Source organism: Danio aesculapii, chromosome 13 (assembly GCF_903798145.1).
Source record: "Danio aesculapii chromosome 13, fDanAes4.1, whole genome shotgun sequence".
Lineage (NCBI taxonomy): Eukaryota > Metazoa > Chordata > Actinopteri > Cypriniformes > Danionidae > Danio > Danio aesculapii.
In genome coordinates, this window is record NC_079447.1 from 49,104,149 (window position 1) to 49,125,132 (window position 20,984).

The following is a 20,984-nucleotide window of genomic DNA, read 5'->3' on the forward strand; positions in this document are numbered from 1 at the left end:
TAACAGGCAAAGACAAAAGCTGAGTTGAGCAATGAGTGTGATTTTTACCAGATTGTTGTTTTTTTAATCATATTAAAAGGCATAACAAGAGCAATTGGGAAAGCAGAACTTTTATCTGGGTGCACCTTCTAAATCACAGGTGTCAAAGCCAGTTCCTGGAGGGCCGCAGTTCTGCATAGTTTAGTTCCAACCCTAATTAAACACACCTGATCAGACTAATTGAGTTCTTTAGACTTTTTCGAATTTATTAAAAATAAAAAACCTGAAGAATCACATGTACATAAGTATTCACAGCCTTTGCCATGAAGCTCTAAATTGAGCTCAGGTACATTCTGTTTCCACTGATCATTCTTGAGATGTTTCAGCAGCTTAATAGGAGTTCACCTGTGGTAAATTTAGTTGATTGGACATGATTTGAAAAGGCATACACCTGTCTATATAAGGTCCCAGGGTTGACAGTGCATGTCTAAGCAAGACCAAGCATGAAGACAAAGGAATTGTCTGAGAACTCCGAGACAGGATTGTCTTGAGGCACAAGACTGTGGAGGGTTACAGTAAAATTTCTGCTGCTCTGAAAGTTCCAATGAGCACAGTGGACTCCATCATCCGTAAATGGAAGATATTTGGAACCACCACGACTCTTCCTAGAGCTGGCCGGCCATTTAAGCTGAGTGATTGGGAAGAAGGGCCTTCACAAGCCAGAGCCCAGACCTAAATCCTATTAAACGTATCTGGAGAGATCTGAAAATGCTGTACACAGTCGCTTTCCATCCAACCTGAGCTTGAGAGGTACTGCAAAGAGGAATGGGCAAAAATTCCCAAAGACAGGTGTACCAAGCATGTGGCATCATATCAAAGGTGCATCAACAAAGTATTGAGCAAAGGCTGTGAATACTTCATTGATTGTGAAATCCTTATTTTTTCAGGTTTTTTATTTTTAATAAATTTGCAACAGTTTCAAAAAATCCTTTTCACATTGTCATTATGGGGTATTGTGTGGAGAATTTAGAGTAAATAAATCAATTTAATCCATTTTGGAATAAGGCTGTAACAAAAAGATGTGGAAAATGTGAAGTGCTATGAATACTTTACGGATGCACTGTATACATATATATATATATATTCCCTATATAAAAATCATAAAATCTTATATTATGCTTCTGTGCATAAAACAAATAAAATACCATCACATTCAATGTTTTTGAAACTACATCAATTTATATTCATAAGTGAGTATAATGATGATTTGTCCAGGGTTGCAGTATACCTACTTGCACCTCTAGATCACCATGCAATATGGCCAAAATTAAAATTTAAATCAATGTAGAACGGAGACAAAAGTTATATTCATTAATAAGCTCTTGAAATGGCATCATCTTTATCGTTCAAAATTCATAATAAATTCATTTGTGGCAATAGTGTGTTTTACAAAAACAGCTACCGCACAATAAAAAACACTTTATTTAGTGAAAAACGCAGTGATCAAATTTAGAGAACGGCAAAGATTGTAACAGGAAGATTGATTACAATTTAATATGTCATATCAATATCAATAGCGCAAGTCTTTGGAAATTGGAGGAAACCGGAGCACCCAGAGGAAACCCACGCCAACACGGGGAGAACATGCAAACTCCACAAATGCCACCTGACCCAAAAGGACTCGAACCAGAGATCTTCTTGCTGTGAGGCAACAGCACTAACCACTGAACCACTGTGCCGCCACATGATACATTAAGTTAGCCTACTTGCTTTTACCAAATCAAATGAATTGATTACAAAACAATTACTGAAAGTTGTCCCTAAAAAATTAAACAAGTGGTTTTAACAAACAGCATGTGACACGGTGGCTCAGTGGTTAGCACTATCGCCTCACAGCAAGATCACTGGTTTGAGTCCCGACTGGGCCAGTTGGCATTTCTGTGTGAAGTTTGCATGTTCTCCCCGTGTTGGCGTGGCTTTACTCCGGGTGCTCCAGTTTCCCCCCACAAGTCCAAAAATATGCTATAGGTGAATTGAATAAACTTAATTGGCCGTAGTGTATGTGTGTGAATGAGTGTGTAACCCAGGTTAACCCTGATTAAAAAAGGGACTAAGCCGAAAAGAAAATGAATGAATGAATGAACAAACAGCAAATGTCATTTTTGAGCGTAAGTTTGCTTGAAAATCATAGTGAAAGTCCAGTAATTGGGGGAAAATAATTCAGTAAATGTTTACATTTTGCTAAAACTAGCAAATGATTGACAAATAATATTTGTTTAGAAAATGTTCATAGAGATATCTCTATAATACAGACAAAATCTGTATTAGAACTTTCCCAGCACTATATCACTCCATCAGACTGAGCTATGCTTGATAGGGTCAAAATGACCATTTCGATTCAGTCAAGAATGTTCTTTTTCACCACAACAACAATCTAAGGGCCTCTTGAGCCAGAAAACTAGTCCAGATTTTTTTTTAATAATACGGAAGTACAAAGAACCTAACATAATAGGATAATGAATGTGTGACGTTTGTAAGCCTTTGACTATTCAGAGGAACTTGTGAAGGTGACCTGTGGTCTGTGTTGCTGGTTGTATCCCGGGAAACCAAAACAACAGTTGTCCATTTATACTTTCCCTGGTCTTCTGTTTTCCATAATGAGGAACACGACACAAAAATGGGATTGTATGAGTTTCAGAGATGATGTAAGCTGATCAGTCACTTTGAACCAAAGCAGTGAACTGAAGGAATTGAGACAAATGTGGAGCTTGATTGTGTGTCTGAGGAACCATTAACTTGGAGTCCACATTATACACTTTTTTTTTGGTATTAATTCACTCATTTACATATTTCTCCTCAAGATCATATATACCAAGATATTTATAGTTTTTCGAAGCAAACACCTAACCAAAACAATAATTAAATCATGAGAAAAAATTCATTCATTCATTAATTTTCCTTCACCTTAGTCCTTTTAATTATCAGGGGTCGCCACAGCAGAATGAACCGCCAACTTATCCAGCATACGTTTTACACAGTGGATGCCCTTCCAGCTGCAACCCAGTACTGGGAACACCCATACACTTTCACATGTGCGCACACACACACACACACACACACACACACACACACACACACTCATACACTACGACCAATTTAGTTTATCCAATTCACCTGTACCACATGTTTTTGGACTGTGGGGGAAACCGGAGCACCCAGAGGAAACCCACACCAACATGAGGAGAACATGCAAACTCCACACAGAAATGCCAACTGGCCCAGCTGAGACTCGAACCAGTGACCTTCTTGCTGTGAGGCAACAGTCCTAACCACTAAGCCACCGTGTTGCCCCATGTAAAAAATATATTATAATAATATACGCTGTTTTGTTTGTTTGGATGTGAATTTATCATGCAGTTTTTAACAACTTCTTGAGATCAATTAAAAAGGTTGATGAGATACTCTACACCAGTGTTTCCCAACCCTGTTCCTGGAGGCACACCAACAGTACATATTTTGGATGTCTCCCTTTTCTGACCCATTAACTTCAGGTGTTGGAGTCTCTTCTGATGTTATGATAAGCATTCCTGTCACATTCAGGTGTGTTTGATTAGGGAGAGGTTGAAAATGAGCACTGTTGGTGTGCCTTCAGGAACAGGGTTGGGAAACACTGCTCTACACAATGCAGGGTTCTTTAGTAAAAATTGATCTATTTGGCACTACTAAAAATACTCCCTTTGTGTAATTAAAATAAGAACAAATAACTGCTGGTTTCAATCAGGAAATAATTGTTATACCTATACCATATATGACAGATTGCTTTCTTGCTTAAATATAAACAAACTTTATATAATTTTAGAATATATCTCAGAAAACAACTTAACTCCAGTAAACGTATTTTTAGTTGAAGTAATGGTTCACCCCAAATTACAATTTATTCACTATTTTCTCTCCCTCAAGTGGTTTCTTTCTACTCTTGAACACAAAAAAAGATCTTTCAAGAGTTCACACTTAGCTGATGATTAATTATAAGCTTGTTTGGCATGCTGAGCCCTGAGCTCATAAGATCCTCGAGCCCGGGGCTCCCTCCCGTTGCAAGGCGAGAGGGGAGTTTGAGCTCAGGTAGATCTCGAAAACTCCCCCGCTGTAATAACCAATGAACAGCCAGTGATTGCTCTTGAGAGATAACCATTTACTAGGAGCATGTCTATAGTGCCGGTTTGGATTAGTCAATTAACTTATGTTGCATGTTTTTTGGACGGTGGGAGGAAACCGGGGAACCCGGGGGAAACCCACGTGAGCACGGGGAGAAAATGCAAACTCTGCACAGAAATGTCTGCTGGTTTGGTAAAGCCTGGAACCAGAGAGATTCTTGCTGTGAGGCAACAGTGCTAAGCACTGGGCCACCGTGTTACCCATCTAGGAAGAAGGAGGAGTAGGGGTGGATGGGGGGATTCTTCAAAACGAAGATAGCAGTGGTACGTAACCCAGGGTATTTGTAGTAGCTTAGGAGTCGTCTGATTGGTGCATTGAGAATTGGATAATGCGGATCCAGCCGCTAGCAATCATAAGCACGTGATCCTCTCGAAATTTGTTTATAATTAAACTTCACTTTAAAAAAAACTGGAAACCTGTAACCATTGACTTCCATAGGAAAAACAAATACTATAGAAGTCAATGTTTACAGGTTTCCAATATTCTTAGTATATAATTTTGTTGTTCGACCGACGGAAGAAACTCAAACATTTATTTATCCTTTATTTTACCAGGAATTTTCCATCGAGATATGCATAGTTTCAGATACAAAATTAGACACATAAAATATCACGTGATAAAATTGACACAAAACATTCACATGATTCTTCCAGGTAATGATTTAAAGCTTCAAAAGATTTTACAAACATTTAGAGATGGAATTTTGTCTAATATGATAACACTCTGCATTTCATTTCATAAAGGAGGAAAACATTTTGGGAATAAGTGAAAGATGAATTTTTTGATTTTGGGTGATCCACCCCTTTAAGAATGTTTTAATATTATATATACACATACATATGCTTTGAAGTTAATAAATTCATACTTACTTATGTATGTATTTATGGATTTCAATGCGATCAACATTTTTAATTCCACTTTATGAATTTAAGTCTTTCTGCTCTAAATTAAGACCTTTCAAGTACACTTAAATTGTGGATTGGTGAAGTGAGACTTTTTAAGACAGATAAAACCTGAAATTAGGGGAAAACCTGTTTTTTGTTGTTAATTCATGTGAAACATTGCATTATAGTGTTTGAATTAATGTATTCCATCCAATATAATAGTATTATTAAACACAAACCTTTTCTGGACATAGTGCTGACTGATAAGAGTCCAAAATAGGTGGAAGCGAGCTTTCATGATGAATTTCTTCAGTTTTCATTGCCAAAATCAGACCAGCGGACTATGAACATAAGACGTGGACATTTTGAGTTTTTAATGCACGATGTGCTTCAATTTGGCATCCATAGAAACACTTTTTTGCAGTTATATGTCACTATGGGTGAATAAATTAAGTTTAAACCACCTGCATTAATTATTCTGTAGTTAAAATACACGAAATATAAATACTTAAACGTTAAAATCGCACAGACAATGAAGATAATCCCAAAATTAAAAAAGACTTACCAGTTCAGCGAGAGAAATCAGCTCTCTGAAGCTTTTAATGTTATTATAAATTAACTAGTACACAAGTATCAGTCGTGTAAACGCATTTCTAACAGTTTATAATTACAAACGATACTTTAATTACGTTATTTAATGTCAAAATCTAAGTACATTCCTAAACCTGAAGAATTAGCCGTTTTCTTGATGTAGCGTCAAACTCGTCTCCATGGTGACAGCTAGCTACTCCACAGAAAGAGAGCAAAGCAGTGACTAGCCTATCGTTGCCATAGAGCGAGCTTTCACAACCTCAGTCCTTTTGACAGCTTATAACCCATTCATTACACTTTTTTGATCGTTGTAGTCTTCTCGTACTCAGGTTTTACCCAATTAATAAACCATTAATTAACGAATTTGTAAGGAATCGAGTCTACTTGACAGGTCACGATGTCATTAGCAAGCGCTTGCTATGCGTTTCTTTTCTATGCTATCCTTAAAACTGATCATGTTAAGATATAGAATTTAGTATACAGTTGAAGCCAAAATTATTAGCACTCCTATTATTTTTTTTCCTTTTTCAAATATTTCCCAAATGATGATTAACAGATCAAGGAATTTTTCACAGTATTTCCTAAAATAGTTTTTCTACTGGAGAAAGCTTTTAATTTTTTTTTTATACCATTTCAAGGTCAATATTGTTAGCCCCCTTAAGCAATTTTTTTTTATTAGCTACAGTCACAACAAACCATCTTCATTCATTTATTTTCTGTTAGTAAGGGCTTAGTCCCTTAATCAGGGGTCGCCACAGTGGAATGAACCGCCAACTTATCCAGCATATGTTTTACGCATGCCCTTTCAGCCGCAACCCAACACTGGGAAAACAAACCATCTTTTACAATAATATAAGGCTTTAAATTAAACTTTAAAGCTGAATAGTATCTTGAAAAGTATCTAGTCAAATATTTACTGTCATCATGGCAAAGATAAAAGAAATCAGTTATTAGAAATTAGTTAGGCCTATTAATTACAGTATGTTTAGAAATGTCTTTCCGTTAAGAAAGAAATGGGGGGGGGGGGGGTATACACAGGGCAGATTTAACCAATAAGAGAGCCCCCAATGAATAAGTAAAAAATATACCTAAACAACCATCGTTTTCTTTCAAATTTTTTATAGTTAGAAAAGTTTTTCCATAATTAAATATTATTTCATTTACACTAAAATATAATAGGCTATTATTATAATAATGTGATGTTATGTAATAATATTATAAAATAAAATATCCACCACCCCAATCATAGAGCAGTTCAGCAGTCAAATGTCTAAAAAAAAAATAAAAAAATAATTATATATATATATATATATATATATATATATATATATATATATATATATATATATATATATATATATACACACACACACACACACACTACTTTGTATTGTAAATTCATTTTAAGACAACTAATCATTTCATTTAAAATGCAAAGATTGCATTAAGATAAAACATAGAAAAGAAGTTTGAGTAATAAAAAAACAGCAAAATAAATACAAATTAAACAAAAGTAGAAAGGATGCATCTGGGCTTGAGCCCCATGTCTGGAGTTGCCTATAGGGCCCCTGACTTCAACTGTAAACAACTATAGGAAACTCCTGTAGGATTGTTTAGAAAAAAAACAGCATATGGACCACAGAACCAATCAGAAAAAAAATAAAAAGGCCTATAAATAAAATCACATATAAGCTCATAGGCATACACCAATTTGTAAAGGTTTCAAGAAATGCCATTATAATCTTTTCAGTTTTATTACCAGAATCCTTAAAAATGACTTGGAACAACACACAGCATATAAACACACCTCCACATGGCAAAATAAATACTGTACACAGCTGGTTTTGTCGATCAAACAGTTTATATTAGCCTATAGGCAAACTTTTAACAGGTCTCATATAGGCTATTAAGTAAGTGTTCGTTCTAAGGCTCTCAGACAGTGTCGCCTTTGACATCTTTTGTTTTCTGGCACAAAGGAAAGATCAGATCCTCGGGATGCATTTCCACGATCGACATTGTCCACAGTTTGTAACATAGCCGGCATCGTTCATTCAGTCTATCAAAGTGAAAACAATAGCGATGTGCAAAAAAAACACTACTGTTTCTCAGTCAACGTGTAAAGGTCACCTGCAAATAAAATAAACGAAATTCTCTGAGTGATCACCAATAGCCTATACGTCTCGGTGCAGAAAACATTCCAGTCAGCCCATCAGCTGAGTGTATTTACGCATTTACGCATAGGACGCGTTCTTGCGTTCAAAATTGTAACAGGAGTATAATCCTTTATATATATGGGCTTATATATATATATATATATTATATATATATATATAGTCCATTGTTGCAAACACAGAAATTTGTTTTCCCCCTTGCTCTATGTATACATTCATCCAATGGAAATTGGCCTTGCATTTTAAGACAGTGTCCAATTAAAAAAACATATAGGCTACAAACACCTTATCCACAGACATCGACGCAATCCGTCCAGCTGATTTCAAAGCAAGAACGCGTCCTGTGACCCCTGGAAAGCAGAATTTCTATAGGTGACTTTTGCGTTTGACACATAATTCATGGCCTGAAGTTTTCACAGTGGGCCTTTCTCTTATTTTGTGGTTAGCTAGTTGAGATGATCAACTTTTAAGATGAGGCAAAGACGACAGCTTATCGACTTTCCCAAAGGCAGCAGCACTCTCCACACCTTTAAGCCACTCTTTACATTTCCTCATCACAGTCTCGTCCACATCTCCGTCCTCCTCTTCGTACTCCACATCGTCGTATTTGTGTTGATCATTGAGCAGGGAGATCTTCACGATGGCGCTAATGTCATTGGACCCGTCCAGTTTAGCCACAGGGCCCGAGCTCTTATTATTAGAGCCTCCCTGCGCTCTCTTGGATGGGAAAACCCGTCGGTGTCTCAAATCCGCGGAAGCGCAGCACTTCTGCTTGGCCATCATCTGCTTCTCCAGATTGCGCTTTTGGATAACTAGGATGGCTTCGGGGGTCAGACTGAGGGAGAAGTGGATCTCCTGCTCGCCTTCTTCTTTCGCTAGAGAGGTCCTGGAGGCGTATTTATGGCTGGACTCTCCAGAGCTGGAGCGCGGGACGCTTTCGCATGAGGTAGCCAAGGGTTTGGGGACGCTCAACCACGAGTGCTTGCTGTCCGTCTCGTGGTCCAGAGGGACTCTGCTCGGCTTGCTTCGTCCCAGCTGCTTTAAATTGGACGATGGCCACGATGTGGAGAGCTTATCTTTCTCCGATTCCTTGTCCTCTCCTGTCCTTTGACTGAACGGCTGTTGAGGAGGAGCGACGTTATCTCTGCTCTTCTTCCTCCTGAACAGCTCCTTTCTCGGGGAGGTAATCCTCGAGTGCAGGTTTATAGGCGGAAAAGGCATCCTGGATACTTAAAAAATGAAGAAATCTGTGCGTAATCGATGGGAGAAATGCGTCCATTCGCCTCGGATCTTTGGATATCAGACGCTGCGCTCCGCGGTTTACTGCTAGACTGACAGGAGGCGGGGCTTCCGCAGCTTTATATGGTGTCATGCGAAAAAGGCGTGGCCACAACATAAAAGTAATAACAACAAAGCCATGCTCACACAAGAACCCGCTAAAGTGTAGCTTAAAGGGGTTTTATTGCATTACAATAATACAGTCTAGTTCACTTGTTCATGTCAATTCTTTCACTTTTCCTATTGATCTATGCTCGAGACAGTCTAACCAGAGGACAGTTTTGAGAATCTGGCTCGAAAATGCAATATTACAGCAGTTTTTATAACAAGAGGTTAAGAAAAGTACATTTGTTTTAACAATTTACTGCATTTTAAATGATGACAAAACTAATTAATAAAAAGTAGACGTGAAATCCAAACTACCCATATTGATTTTAGCTCACATTGCTAGTTTTATGATTGCGAACATTGAAATCTGAAAAACACTTTCTGCTTGTTTTCAGGTAAATTCTCAGATGACGTCTGTGTGAGGTTTTGGGCGGGGCTAACACTTAACCACACCCCTCCAGCTGTCATTTATTTATTTCATTTCATTTATTTCTTATAATTTTATTATTATTTATTTATATATTATTATTAATTTTATTATTATTTTATTTACTTCTGATGATTTATTTACAGATCTTCATTATCTTTTTAAAATATATTTTTATTATTCATTTATTATTTTATTACTATTATTTATTGAATTCTCTTTATTTCTTTGAATTTATTTCTTCTTCTTATTTATTGTTATTATTATTATTCATTTTTATTATCCCTATTTTATTTATTTACTTTTGATGATTAATTTACAGATCTTCATTATCTTTTTAGAATATATATTTTTATTATTTTATTAGTCATTTATTATTTATACTTTTATTACTATTTTTTATTCTCTTTATTTTATTTCTTTTCATTTGTTTCTTATTTATAATTTTATTATGATTTATTTATTTATTTATATTATTAATTTTATTATTGTACATTATTTATTTATTTACTTTTGATTAATTTACAGATATTCATAATCTTTTAAAAATATATATTTGTATTATTTATTTATTATTTTATGACTATTATTTATTAAATTCTCTTTATTCATTTAATTTAATTTATTTCTTATAATAAATTTATTATCATTTATTTATTATTAATAATTTTATTATTCATATTTTATTTGTTTACTTTTGATTATTAATTTACAAATCTTCATTATCTTTTAAAATATATATTTTTATTATTTTCACTATTCATTTATTATTTTTATTACTATTATTTATTACATTTTCTTTCTTTATTTATTTCATTTCATTTTTATTATTATTTATAATTTTATAATTATTTATTTATTATTATTAATAATTGTATTTTTCTTATTTTATTTGTTCACTTTTATTAACTTCAAAATCTTCATTATCTTTTTAAAATATATATTTTTATTATTTTTTTAGTTTTTTATTACTATTATTTATTAAATTCTCTGATTACGTGTGTCTGAGTTATTGGGCGTGGCTAACACTTAACCACGCCCCTCCAGCTGTCAGTTTTGACAACAGACAGAATGGTGAGAATGAGGAGTCTGTTAGATTGTAATAACTCTTCTAAAACCTTTTTCCAGATCTTTCTAACTGAAAATGCATACTTTATTACATCCAATCAGCTCTCAGTAGGAAAAACAACCCACTCTTTTCTCATTTATTATTCAACCCCTCTAGAAATTGCGTCAAACTGCAAAAAAAGTCGCAATTTTTGTCATGCGTGACTGAAAACGCAACGTCGCGTCAATAGCAAACATTTGCTTTTTCTCCTCTTGAATAACATTTGAAGTACCCACGGGTTTAAATAACACTGTTGTTGACTTTTATAATCCAACTAACACTACTTTATAAATGCCGATTGTCAATATTTTCTCCTCGGCGACCTTGACTTAGAAAAGAGGAGGTTAAAGACAAGCAGCCTCCATGCTTATTGATCTGTCGCCCTCCTTTCCAGCCATTTATAAGTTGACAAGAGACAGCTGTTCTGTCACCCAGCGCTGTGAAGTCTCCCAGCCCCAGAGTAAAAAATCAATAGGCTTATCCCTACTGTTAAGCGGCACACAAAAGACAGATGTTCATTTTCACAAACAATGTCCACAGATTGCCTTCAGAATCAAGTCAGAGGGATTAGTCCACATATTTAATCTTAATAAATACTTCGAAGTAATAATCTGAGGGTTTCAACTAAATTAAAAGACTTTATACTGTCACGAAAGGAAATATTACTGTTATTATGAGGCTGAAGCTATAATTATATAGTTTATTATTTTTTAAAATGGTTATAATAAAAAACAGCATTTTTTCCCTGGTAAATGAATGGTTAAAATGTAGAAAGCCTTAATTTAGTCCATTCATCCCTAATGGCGTCAGCTGAGTTAGCAAGCTGGTGCTGCTGGTGTCCTGCCAAGTGTAAATTGTTCAGATGTTCTGATAGCATATACAGCACATGCAATGTGTTATTGTTGCTGTTATTATTATTATTATTATTAATAAATGTATTTAATTTAAATTATTAATTTACAAATCTTCATATTTTAAAAATATTTTTTCTTATTAATACTATTATTTATGTATTATTGTTATTATTAATTTTATTAAATTAATTCAATTTAAATTATTAATTTACAAATCTTCATAATATTTAGAAAAATGTATTATTATTATTTTTATTATTATTAATTATTTCTGATTATTAATTTACAACTCTTCATTATCTTTAAAAATACTTTTATTATTTTTATTATTTATTTATAATTGATATTTTTACTACTATTATTTATGTATTATTATTTTTTATTATTAAATGTATTTAATTTTAATTTACATGAATTTAACTGACATGTTAATTAATTAATAATTTATATTTAATTTATTTATTATTTATAATTATTTATAATTTATTTATAATTTAATTTATTTATTTAATTTACAAATTATTATATTTAAAAATATGTATTATATGACTTTTTTCCTTATTAATTTATTTTATATTTATTTATTTATTATTATTATTCATTTCATTATTCTTATTTTATTTTTGCTTAGTAATTTAAAAATCTTCATTACCTTTAAAAATATTTTAGTTAAATTAATTTCATTTAATATTTCTATTTTTATTATTAATATTTATTATTAATTTTACTCATTTATTTTTGATTATTAATTTACAAATCTTCATTATCTTTTTCCAATGTATTTATTATTTTTATTATAAATTAATTAATTTATTATTATTTATAAGTAGCATTATTATTTTTTATTAATATTAACTTAATTATTATATTACTTAATTTTAATTTACAAATCTTCATTCTTTTTAAAAATGATTTATTATTTTTCTTATTCATTTATTTATTGATTTATTATTATTTTAATTATTCATTTACAAATATTTTTTCAAATGTATTATTATTTTTATTATTCATTCATGATTTATTTATTATTAATTTTATTATTATTATTTTTTCCTTCTTTTTTCATTATTACTATTTTCTTCTCTTTGCCATTGTTAAAATGTTGTTTTGGTCTAATGTGACCGTTTATTTAATGTTATTAACCATAAAAATTTTAATAAACAAGAATATTCTAATAATAGTCAATATACATATCAAAAATTCATATCCTGGCTAAATTATAATGCTTTCTGAGGGACAGTTCACCCAAAAATCATCATTTACTTGTTTCAAACCTTTATGAATCTCTTCCTTCCCTTAAACACAAAAGGAGACATTTCGAAAAATGTTGGAAACCACTAACCATTGCCTTCAATAGCCTCTGTTTACATATTGATCTCAAAATATCTTCTTCTGCATTCAATAGAAGAAAGAAACCCATAAACGATTCATAACATAAGCGATGAGTGATTTAAAATTTTGGGTGAACTATCCCTTTAATGATATAAAAAAACCTATATACTCACACTCTTATCAAAATAATTACAGACACGTGCACAGTGGAGGAGGGATGCTCAAGAAAACGGAGCGCTCGCACAGTTGTCATGGAAACCGCATCCGTGGTACCACACTCTCCTTGCCTAAGCAGTCTAAAAACAGACCAGCCACTCTAGGTTATTAGGTCATGAAAAAAAAACATGCTCAGAGGTAACTAACAAACCTGATTATGCATATAGAATCGATCCTATACTAGTTTATTAAATAGCAACACGCTTAATAGATTAAACACAAGATAGAACGAAAAACAATGGGATAGAATCAGCTGTCTCCTGAGATTCAGTGTAGTTAGACAGCTGTCTCTGTTGCCCTAGGGCTGGCGCATTACATACATCATTATACTGAACACATCCGGCAGAAGATTATAACACATTAACATCCTGAAACGCAGATAAATGAACGTACGAAACGTTAAATGAACAAAGCAGTTATTTATTTGGTGCACAGGCTCGTGTGAAACCTTTTTTCCTTCTTTTCTTGTTAATATATTTGGTAGAAATGCATTTTTTCTGTACAAAAGCGAACAGTAGTATTTTATTTCATTCATAAACATCATGAAAAGGCACTTTTTAGCACTCTGTTTGTACTGGCAGTATATTATATTAGCTATTAAGTATTTATCCTACATAAAATATGTAAATAGAAAGAATTGAATGTAATGCATATGCATATATTACATTTGACACTATATTAAGTTAAACGTATTATGCTTTACCTGAGAAAAGTCTTGTCGCTTTTCCAAGTTTTAGGAAGAACAAATAATAACTTGACTTCCAGTTGATCATTTGGTATCAGAAGTGGCTTATATGAAAGGAAAAAGGCCTCTAGATTATGCTTATTTTACCAAAATAAAATATGATCATGCCTTGATTATTCATGATTTCATTAGGACAGTAAGGTCTGACTTTACTTAGACTAAAGTCTTGTGACTGAACAGAAATAATGTCCAGTATAGAATATGTGGTCATGCTGCAGTGGAAACAGAATGAATATTGTGTCTGACTCCATCATGAGCTTGGAGGACTGCATCCATACATCTCTGCAATGACTCAAATCACTGATTAATAAAGTCATCTGGAATGGCAAAGAAAGCGTTCTTGCAGGACTCCCAGAGCTCATCAAGATTTGGATTCACCTTCAATGCCTCCTCCTTCATCTTACCCCAGACATGCTCAATAATGTTCATGCCTGGTGACTGGGCTGGCCAATCCTAGAGCACCTTGACCTTCTTTGCTTTCAGGAACTTTGATGTGGAGGCTGAAGTATGAGAAGGAGCGCTATCCTGCTGAAGAATTTGCCCTCTCCTGTGGTTTGTAATGTAATGGGCAGCAAATGTCTTGATACCTCAGGCTGTTGATGTCGCCATGCACTCTGCAGATCTCTCGCACCGCCCCATACTGAAATGTAACCTCAAACCATGATTTTTCCTTCACCAAACTTGACTGATTTCTGTGAGAATCTTGAATCCATGCGGGTAGAAATAGGTCTTCTGCAGTATTTGTGATGATTGGGATGCAGTTCAACAGATGATTCATCAAAAAAAATAAATAAATCGACCTGATCGATCCAAATGATCAACTAGAAGTCAAGTTATTATTTGATGATCTTACAACTGGGATTGACAACAAATCTTTTGTCAGGTAGTGTATTATGACTAAACATGATGATGAAAAATGTGTCGGATTATGAAATGAAAGGAAAACAGCATACGCAAACGGCAAATAAAACATTAAATAAAACAAAATAAGGCTTGTAATTTATTCAAATAATAAAAATTCACTCTTAAAGGGATAGTTCACCCTAAAATTAACATTTTCTCACTATTTACTCACAGTTACTCAGAGTTTCTTTCTACTGTTGAACACTAAAGAAGGTGTGAAAATGTTAAAAACCCTGTAACCATTGACTTCCATAGTAGGAAAACCAAATACTGTGAAGTTATTGGTTACAGGTTTCCAGCTTTCTTTTGTGTTCAACATAAAAAAGCAACTCGAACTGCTTTGTGAAAAGTGAAAGTTCATTAAACCAGTGTTTCTCAACCACGTTTCTGGAGGACCACCAGCTCTGCACATTTTCCCTGTCTCCTTAATCAAACACACCTGATTCAGATCATCAGCAGAGAGCGAAAGACCTGTAATGGGTGTGACAGACAAAGGAGACATCCAAAACATGCAGTGCTGGTGGTCCTCCAGGAACGTGGTTGAGAAACACTGCGTTAAATTGAGCGACTTTCAGTTTTGGGTGAACTAACCCTTATATTTTACTCAGTATTCACTTAAAATTAGGACAAAATATGAAATGCTTTTGAAAAGGTCATGAAGAAATGTGGCAGGTTCTAAAATAAGAGAAAAACAATTCCTTTTAGTTGTTGCTTGTTTGATTTTTGTTTACTCTCATTATGAAGGACCCGTCTTCAGATGGAAATACTGGATTCTTTAGCTCAAACACGTGGTGAAGCACTTGATAACAGCGTCCCTGTGAAAACAACAACACATTTATGTTTATGGTTGACGCTTCAATAAAGGGTATTATATATGGGTGGGGGCTCACCGCTAAATCCACTGTAACAGATGGATAGATATTCATACTTAATCCTGCATAAACCCATAACTTGATTGTTAGCATTGTTTATTACCTTAAAGGGATGGTTCACACACAAAATGTAAATTCGGCCATCCTTTACTTACTGTTGACTTGATAAGTTTGTTTGTTGTACGCAAAAGAAGATCTTTTGAAGAATGTCGGAAAACTGTAACCATTGACTTCCATAGTATTTTTTTTTCCTACTATGGAAGTCAATGGTTACAGGTTTCCAACATTCTTTAAAATATCTTCCTTTGTGTTCAACATAACAAATAAAAACTCAAAACTAGTTTGGAACAAGTCAAGGGTGAGAATATTTAATTTCGAGGGAACTATCCCTTTAAAATTGAATTTAAGTCTTTGTACTGGGGGATTCTTTTCTTCTTTACTGGGTGAAGCTCTTGCATATTTTATTTTGTTTTGGTAGGTAACCACTGCACAATCTTTTTCCACATTTAATAGATTTTAGAGATTTGATAGATTTTCAATTGCTTTTAAACATTTAAACAGACTAGTTTTCCAACAAACGCACACACTTAAGTGTACATTTTACATCTCTCTCTTGTTTTAAAGAGACAGATCACTTAAAATTAAAAGTACTGTCATCAATTACTCGCACATGTTCTACACCTTTTGAATAATTGCTGAATTCCATAGTAGGAAAAAATACTATGGAAGTCAATGGTTACAGGTTTCCAACATACTTCAAAATATCTTCCTTTGTGTTCAACAGAACAAATAAAAAAAATCAAACTAGTTTAGAACAAGTCAGGTCAAGTATTTTTAATTTTCGGGTGAACTATCCCTTTAAAATTGAATTTAAGTCTTTGTATTGAGGGGTTGTTTCTTCTTTACTGGGTGAAGCTCTTGCATATTTTATTTTGTTTTGGCAGGCAAACATTGCACAATCTTTTTCCAGACTTGATAGATTGTGACGACTAAATCACATTCACATTAATTTCCTTTTAAACATTTAAACAGACTAGTTTTCTAAGAAACGCACACATAAGGTGTACATTTTAGATTTCTCTCATGTTTTAAAGAGACAGTTCACCAAAAATTTTAAACCCTGTCATCATTTACTCACAATTGTTCCACACCTTTATGTGTTTTTTCTTCAGTTAAACACAAAAGAAGATATTTTGAAGAATGTTGGAAACCTGTAACCATTGACTTCCAAAGTGGGAAAAAAAAACTATGGATGTCAGTGGTTACAGGTTTCCAACATTCGTCAAAATATCTTCCCTTGGGTTCAACAGAACAAATAAAAACTCAAACTAGTTTAAACTCAAACTCAAAACAAGTCAAGGGTGAGTATATTTAAATTTTGGGTGAACTACCCCATTAAACTTTAACTTAAGTCTTTGTACTGGGGGATTTTTCTTCTTCCTTGTGGCTGGGTGAAGCTCTTGCCTATTTTATTTTGTTTTGGGGGCAACCATTGTACAATCTTTTTGCATATTTGATAGATTGTGATGACTCTAATACACATTAATGTCCTTTTAAACATTTAAAAACGACTAGTTTTCAACAAACGCACACGCATATAAGTGTACGTTTTAGATTTCTCTCATGTTGTAAAGAGATAGATCACCTAAAATTAAAAACCCTGTCATCATTTACTCACACATGTTCCAAACTTTTATGAGTTTTTCTTCAGTGGAACAAAAAAGAAGATATTTTGAAGAATGTTGGAAATCTGTAACCATTGACTTCCACAGTGGGGAAAAAATACTATGGAAGTCCATGGTTACAGGTTTCCAACATTCTTCAAAATATCTTCCTTTGTGTTCAACAAAACAACAACAAACTAAAAAAAAACTAGTTTGCAACAAGTCAAGGTTGAGTATATTTAATTTTCGGGTGAACTATCCCTTTAAAAATTGAATTTAAGTCTATGTATTGGGAGATTCTTCTCCTTCACTGTGGCTGGGTGAAGCTCTTGCATATTTTATTTTGTTTTGGTGGGTAACCACTGCACAATCTTTTTCCAGATGACTCTAATACACATTAATGTCCTTTTAAACATTTAAACAGACTAGTTTTCCAACAAACGCACACATATAAGTGTACATTTACATTTCTCTAATGTTTTAAAAAGACCGATCACCCAAAACTAAAATTCCTGTCATCAAAATATTCAAAACCTTTATGAGGTTTATTTTCTTCAGTTCAACGCAAAAGAAGATATTTCGAGGAATGATGGAAGCCTGTAACCATTAACTTACATAATAGAAAAAAAATACTATAGAAAACAATGGTTGCAGGTTTCCAACATTCTTCAAAATATCTTCTTTTGCGTTCAACATAACCAAAAAACTCAAACTAGTTTGGAAAAAAGTCAAGGGTGATGCATTTAATTTTTTAATGAACTATCCCTTTACAATTGAATTTAAGTCTTTGTAATGGGGGAATTTTTCTCCTTCGTTGCGGCTGGCCATCGTACAATCTTTTAGCATATTTGATAGATTGTGATGACTCTAATTCACATTCATTTCCTTTAAAACATTTAAACAGACTAGTTTTCCAACAAACACACACGCATAAGTGTACATTTCTGATTTCTCTCATGTTTTAAAGAATTGAAATGTTGGAAACCTGTAACCAATGACTTCAATAGTATTTGTTTTCCTACTATGGAAGTCAACATTCTTCAAAATATCTTCCTTTGTGTTCAACAGAAGAAACTCATTATAACCACTTGAGGATGTAAACTGTAATTTTATAGGTGAACTACCCCTTTAAACCTACAGCAATGGCATTATGGCAGAGCTGTTAATAAATAAATTGAGATAATGAAAACAAATAGACGACATATTTGTACACGTCTCTGATTTGGAGCGTAAAGATGAGGTAATCATCACGGTCTCCAAGGCAACAGCAGAACAAGGTCACCGTGCCTCCTTGCCTCAGCCTCCACCCTTCTCTCGCTCTCTCGAAATGTGTTGCTATGCAGACTTTGTCACGCTCAAAATTCACAGGAAGTGGAGGAGGCGTGAAAACAGCCAAGGTTAAAAAGGAAGAGAAGAGAATCAGATAACGAAAGAAAGAAGATAGAAATGACAAGCGTCTGTAGATGTTCCTCATCCCTCCCGCGGTGCAGGCACCCACACAGCAGCCGCAATCAGGAGAGCGTTTAGCGTTTAGCCTTAAAAGCACTGCACATCCAGCACATAAATAAATGATGATTAACTCCCCCTGCTTTCTGATGAAACATTGGTGCAACGGATGCTACGGCCTTTCCAGCACAGCGGGTGGATTTCCTTCAGAAAAAGGCTGAATAAGCCGGAACTTAAGGACCACACGACTAATAAATAATTCATTTTTTTCATTTAGAAGACAATGTACACCAACTAATAAGGTGACACGGTGGCTCAGTGGTTAGCACTGTCGCCTCACAGCAAGAAGGTCACTGCTTCGAGTCCCATCTGGGCCAGTTGGCATTTCTGTGTGGAGTTTGCATGTTCTCCCCGTGTTGGCGTGGGTTTCCTCTGGGTGCTCCGGTTTCCCCCACAGTCCAAAGACATGTGCTATAGGTGAATTAAATTAACTAAATTGCCCGTAGTGTATGTGTGTGAATGAGTGTGTATGGGTGTTTCCCAGTACTGGGTTGCAGCTGAAAGGGAATTCGCTGTATAAAACATATGCTGGATAAGTTGGTGGTTCATTCCGCTGTGGTGACCCCTGATTAATTAAGGGACTAAGCCGAAGGGAATGTATAAATTACAGGAAAACCCCTAGTCCTTTTATTTAATTATGTATTATTTTACTTAGGTCCCACTTTATATTAAGTGTCCTTAACTGCTATGTACTTACACCGAAATTAATCATTTGTTACAATGTACTTATTGTGTAAATACATGCATTTACTGTGTACTTATGCTGGATTAAATACCTGTATGTAATTACATTTGTAAATACACTGTTGACTATTCCCTATACCTTAACCCACCCTTAAAATCAAACCTGTCCATAACCCTACCCCTATCCCAACTCAAGAGCACCACAAGTGATCTCAAATACATTATAAACACAGTATTGTATTTATTTTTTGTTGCAAGTACATAGTAGTTAGGGACACTTAATATAAAGTGGGACCATTTATTATGTAACATTTTATGTAGGTAATTTGTTCTTTATTTGCAGCCGTTTCCTTTTTTTGTAATGTAAAGGTGTACTGAAAATGCCAAGTTGTTGTACATTACGTTAATTATTTTTTTTTAAACTGTGTTGTTTTTAAACCGTGCTACCATTTCTACAGCGCAAAAACTTTTTGGTGGACACAAAGCGGCAACATCCCGCTCTCTCTTGAAAAGTCAATACGGAAGTAATTGAAACTGCAATTCATCGACTCGCCTTTAGGGGGTGGCTCCAGAAACAACAGATGTCCACTGACTGCAATGGTAAATTGGCCAATTTTACAGCTGATAAAAACATGTTTACAGTCTGGTACAGAAGATGGTTTAGGTGCATGTAGCTAATATTACCCTTCATGACAACAGTGGTGGGGGGGATTTTTAAAAAACTCATCTGTTTCGTTTATATTAAGTCTGCATAATTAAGGGCGTGGCGACTTGAGTCACAGCTAGGTCTCGCTGGTCGCCGTCACTTTACCTCAGCTGATTCCGGCTGATTAGCTGCTGAACTCGGTATATACATCATATTTCTGTTTTGTTTTGTTTTATGTGGCTTTACACAGTCAATTACCTTTTGGAATTATTTCCTACAATTATCAGATGATATGGCATGCGGTGTGCACTAAATTGTGCTCACAAACCATTCAACTTGCCTCCATTTCCCAGGTGAGTGAAATTATTTACTTATGTATTTGTATGCAATATTTTTTTAAATATATAAATAATTCTCTTTAACAAGCACTCCAAAATCTGACATATTGATTATCTGTAGGCTATAGAACAGTCATCTGAAATGTTGTCATACAGTGTTAAGCCTGGATTTCATAAATAGCCTTGCATTTACTAAAACAGACTAGAATTTGAAGTATTTAGAAGTAATTTGTGTTTCCTCCAGTAGAAAAAACATCATAAGAACAACGTTTAATGGCTCAATGTATTACTACAGTGTTTTTAAAAGACTAAACTCTTTATTGATATAGTGTACAACCAAGCACAAGTGGTCAGAACACAAACGAGTCGGCGGTAATGAAGTATTAAGCGTTTCTCCCAAAGAAAACCCCAACTAAGCAAAATGTTAGCAGGCGTCTGTAGCTCCGCTCATGCTTTGCCTCTT

General features: G+C 34.2%; 2 protein-coding genes across 2 annotated transcripts in view; both read right to left on the reverse strand.

Moving 5' to 3' along the window:
* Positions 1–7,399: 7,399 nt before the first annotated feature.
* On the reverse strand, positions 7,400–9,160 carry prr18 (proline rich 18). Its single transcript, XM_056470903.1, has one exon. It carries the CDS (start codon positions 9,059–9,061, stop codon positions 8,300–8,302), a length of 762 nt encoding a protein of 253 aa, XP_056326878.1. The 5' UTR covers positions 9,062–9,160; the 3' UTR covers positions 7,400–8,299.
* Positions 9,161–14,068: 4,908 nt separating this feature from the next.
* Positions 14,069–20,984, reverse strand: part of sft2d1 (SFT2 domain containing 1) — a 40,198-nt gene continuing 33,282 nt past the window's right edge. The window contains exon 8 of the mRNA XM_056471289.1: positions 14,069–15,626. Coding sequence (XP_056327264.1) covers positions 15,587–15,626 — 40 coding nt within the window. The 3' untranslated portion in view covers positions 14,069–15,586. The remainder of the gene's footprint in view (positions 15,627–20,984) is intronic.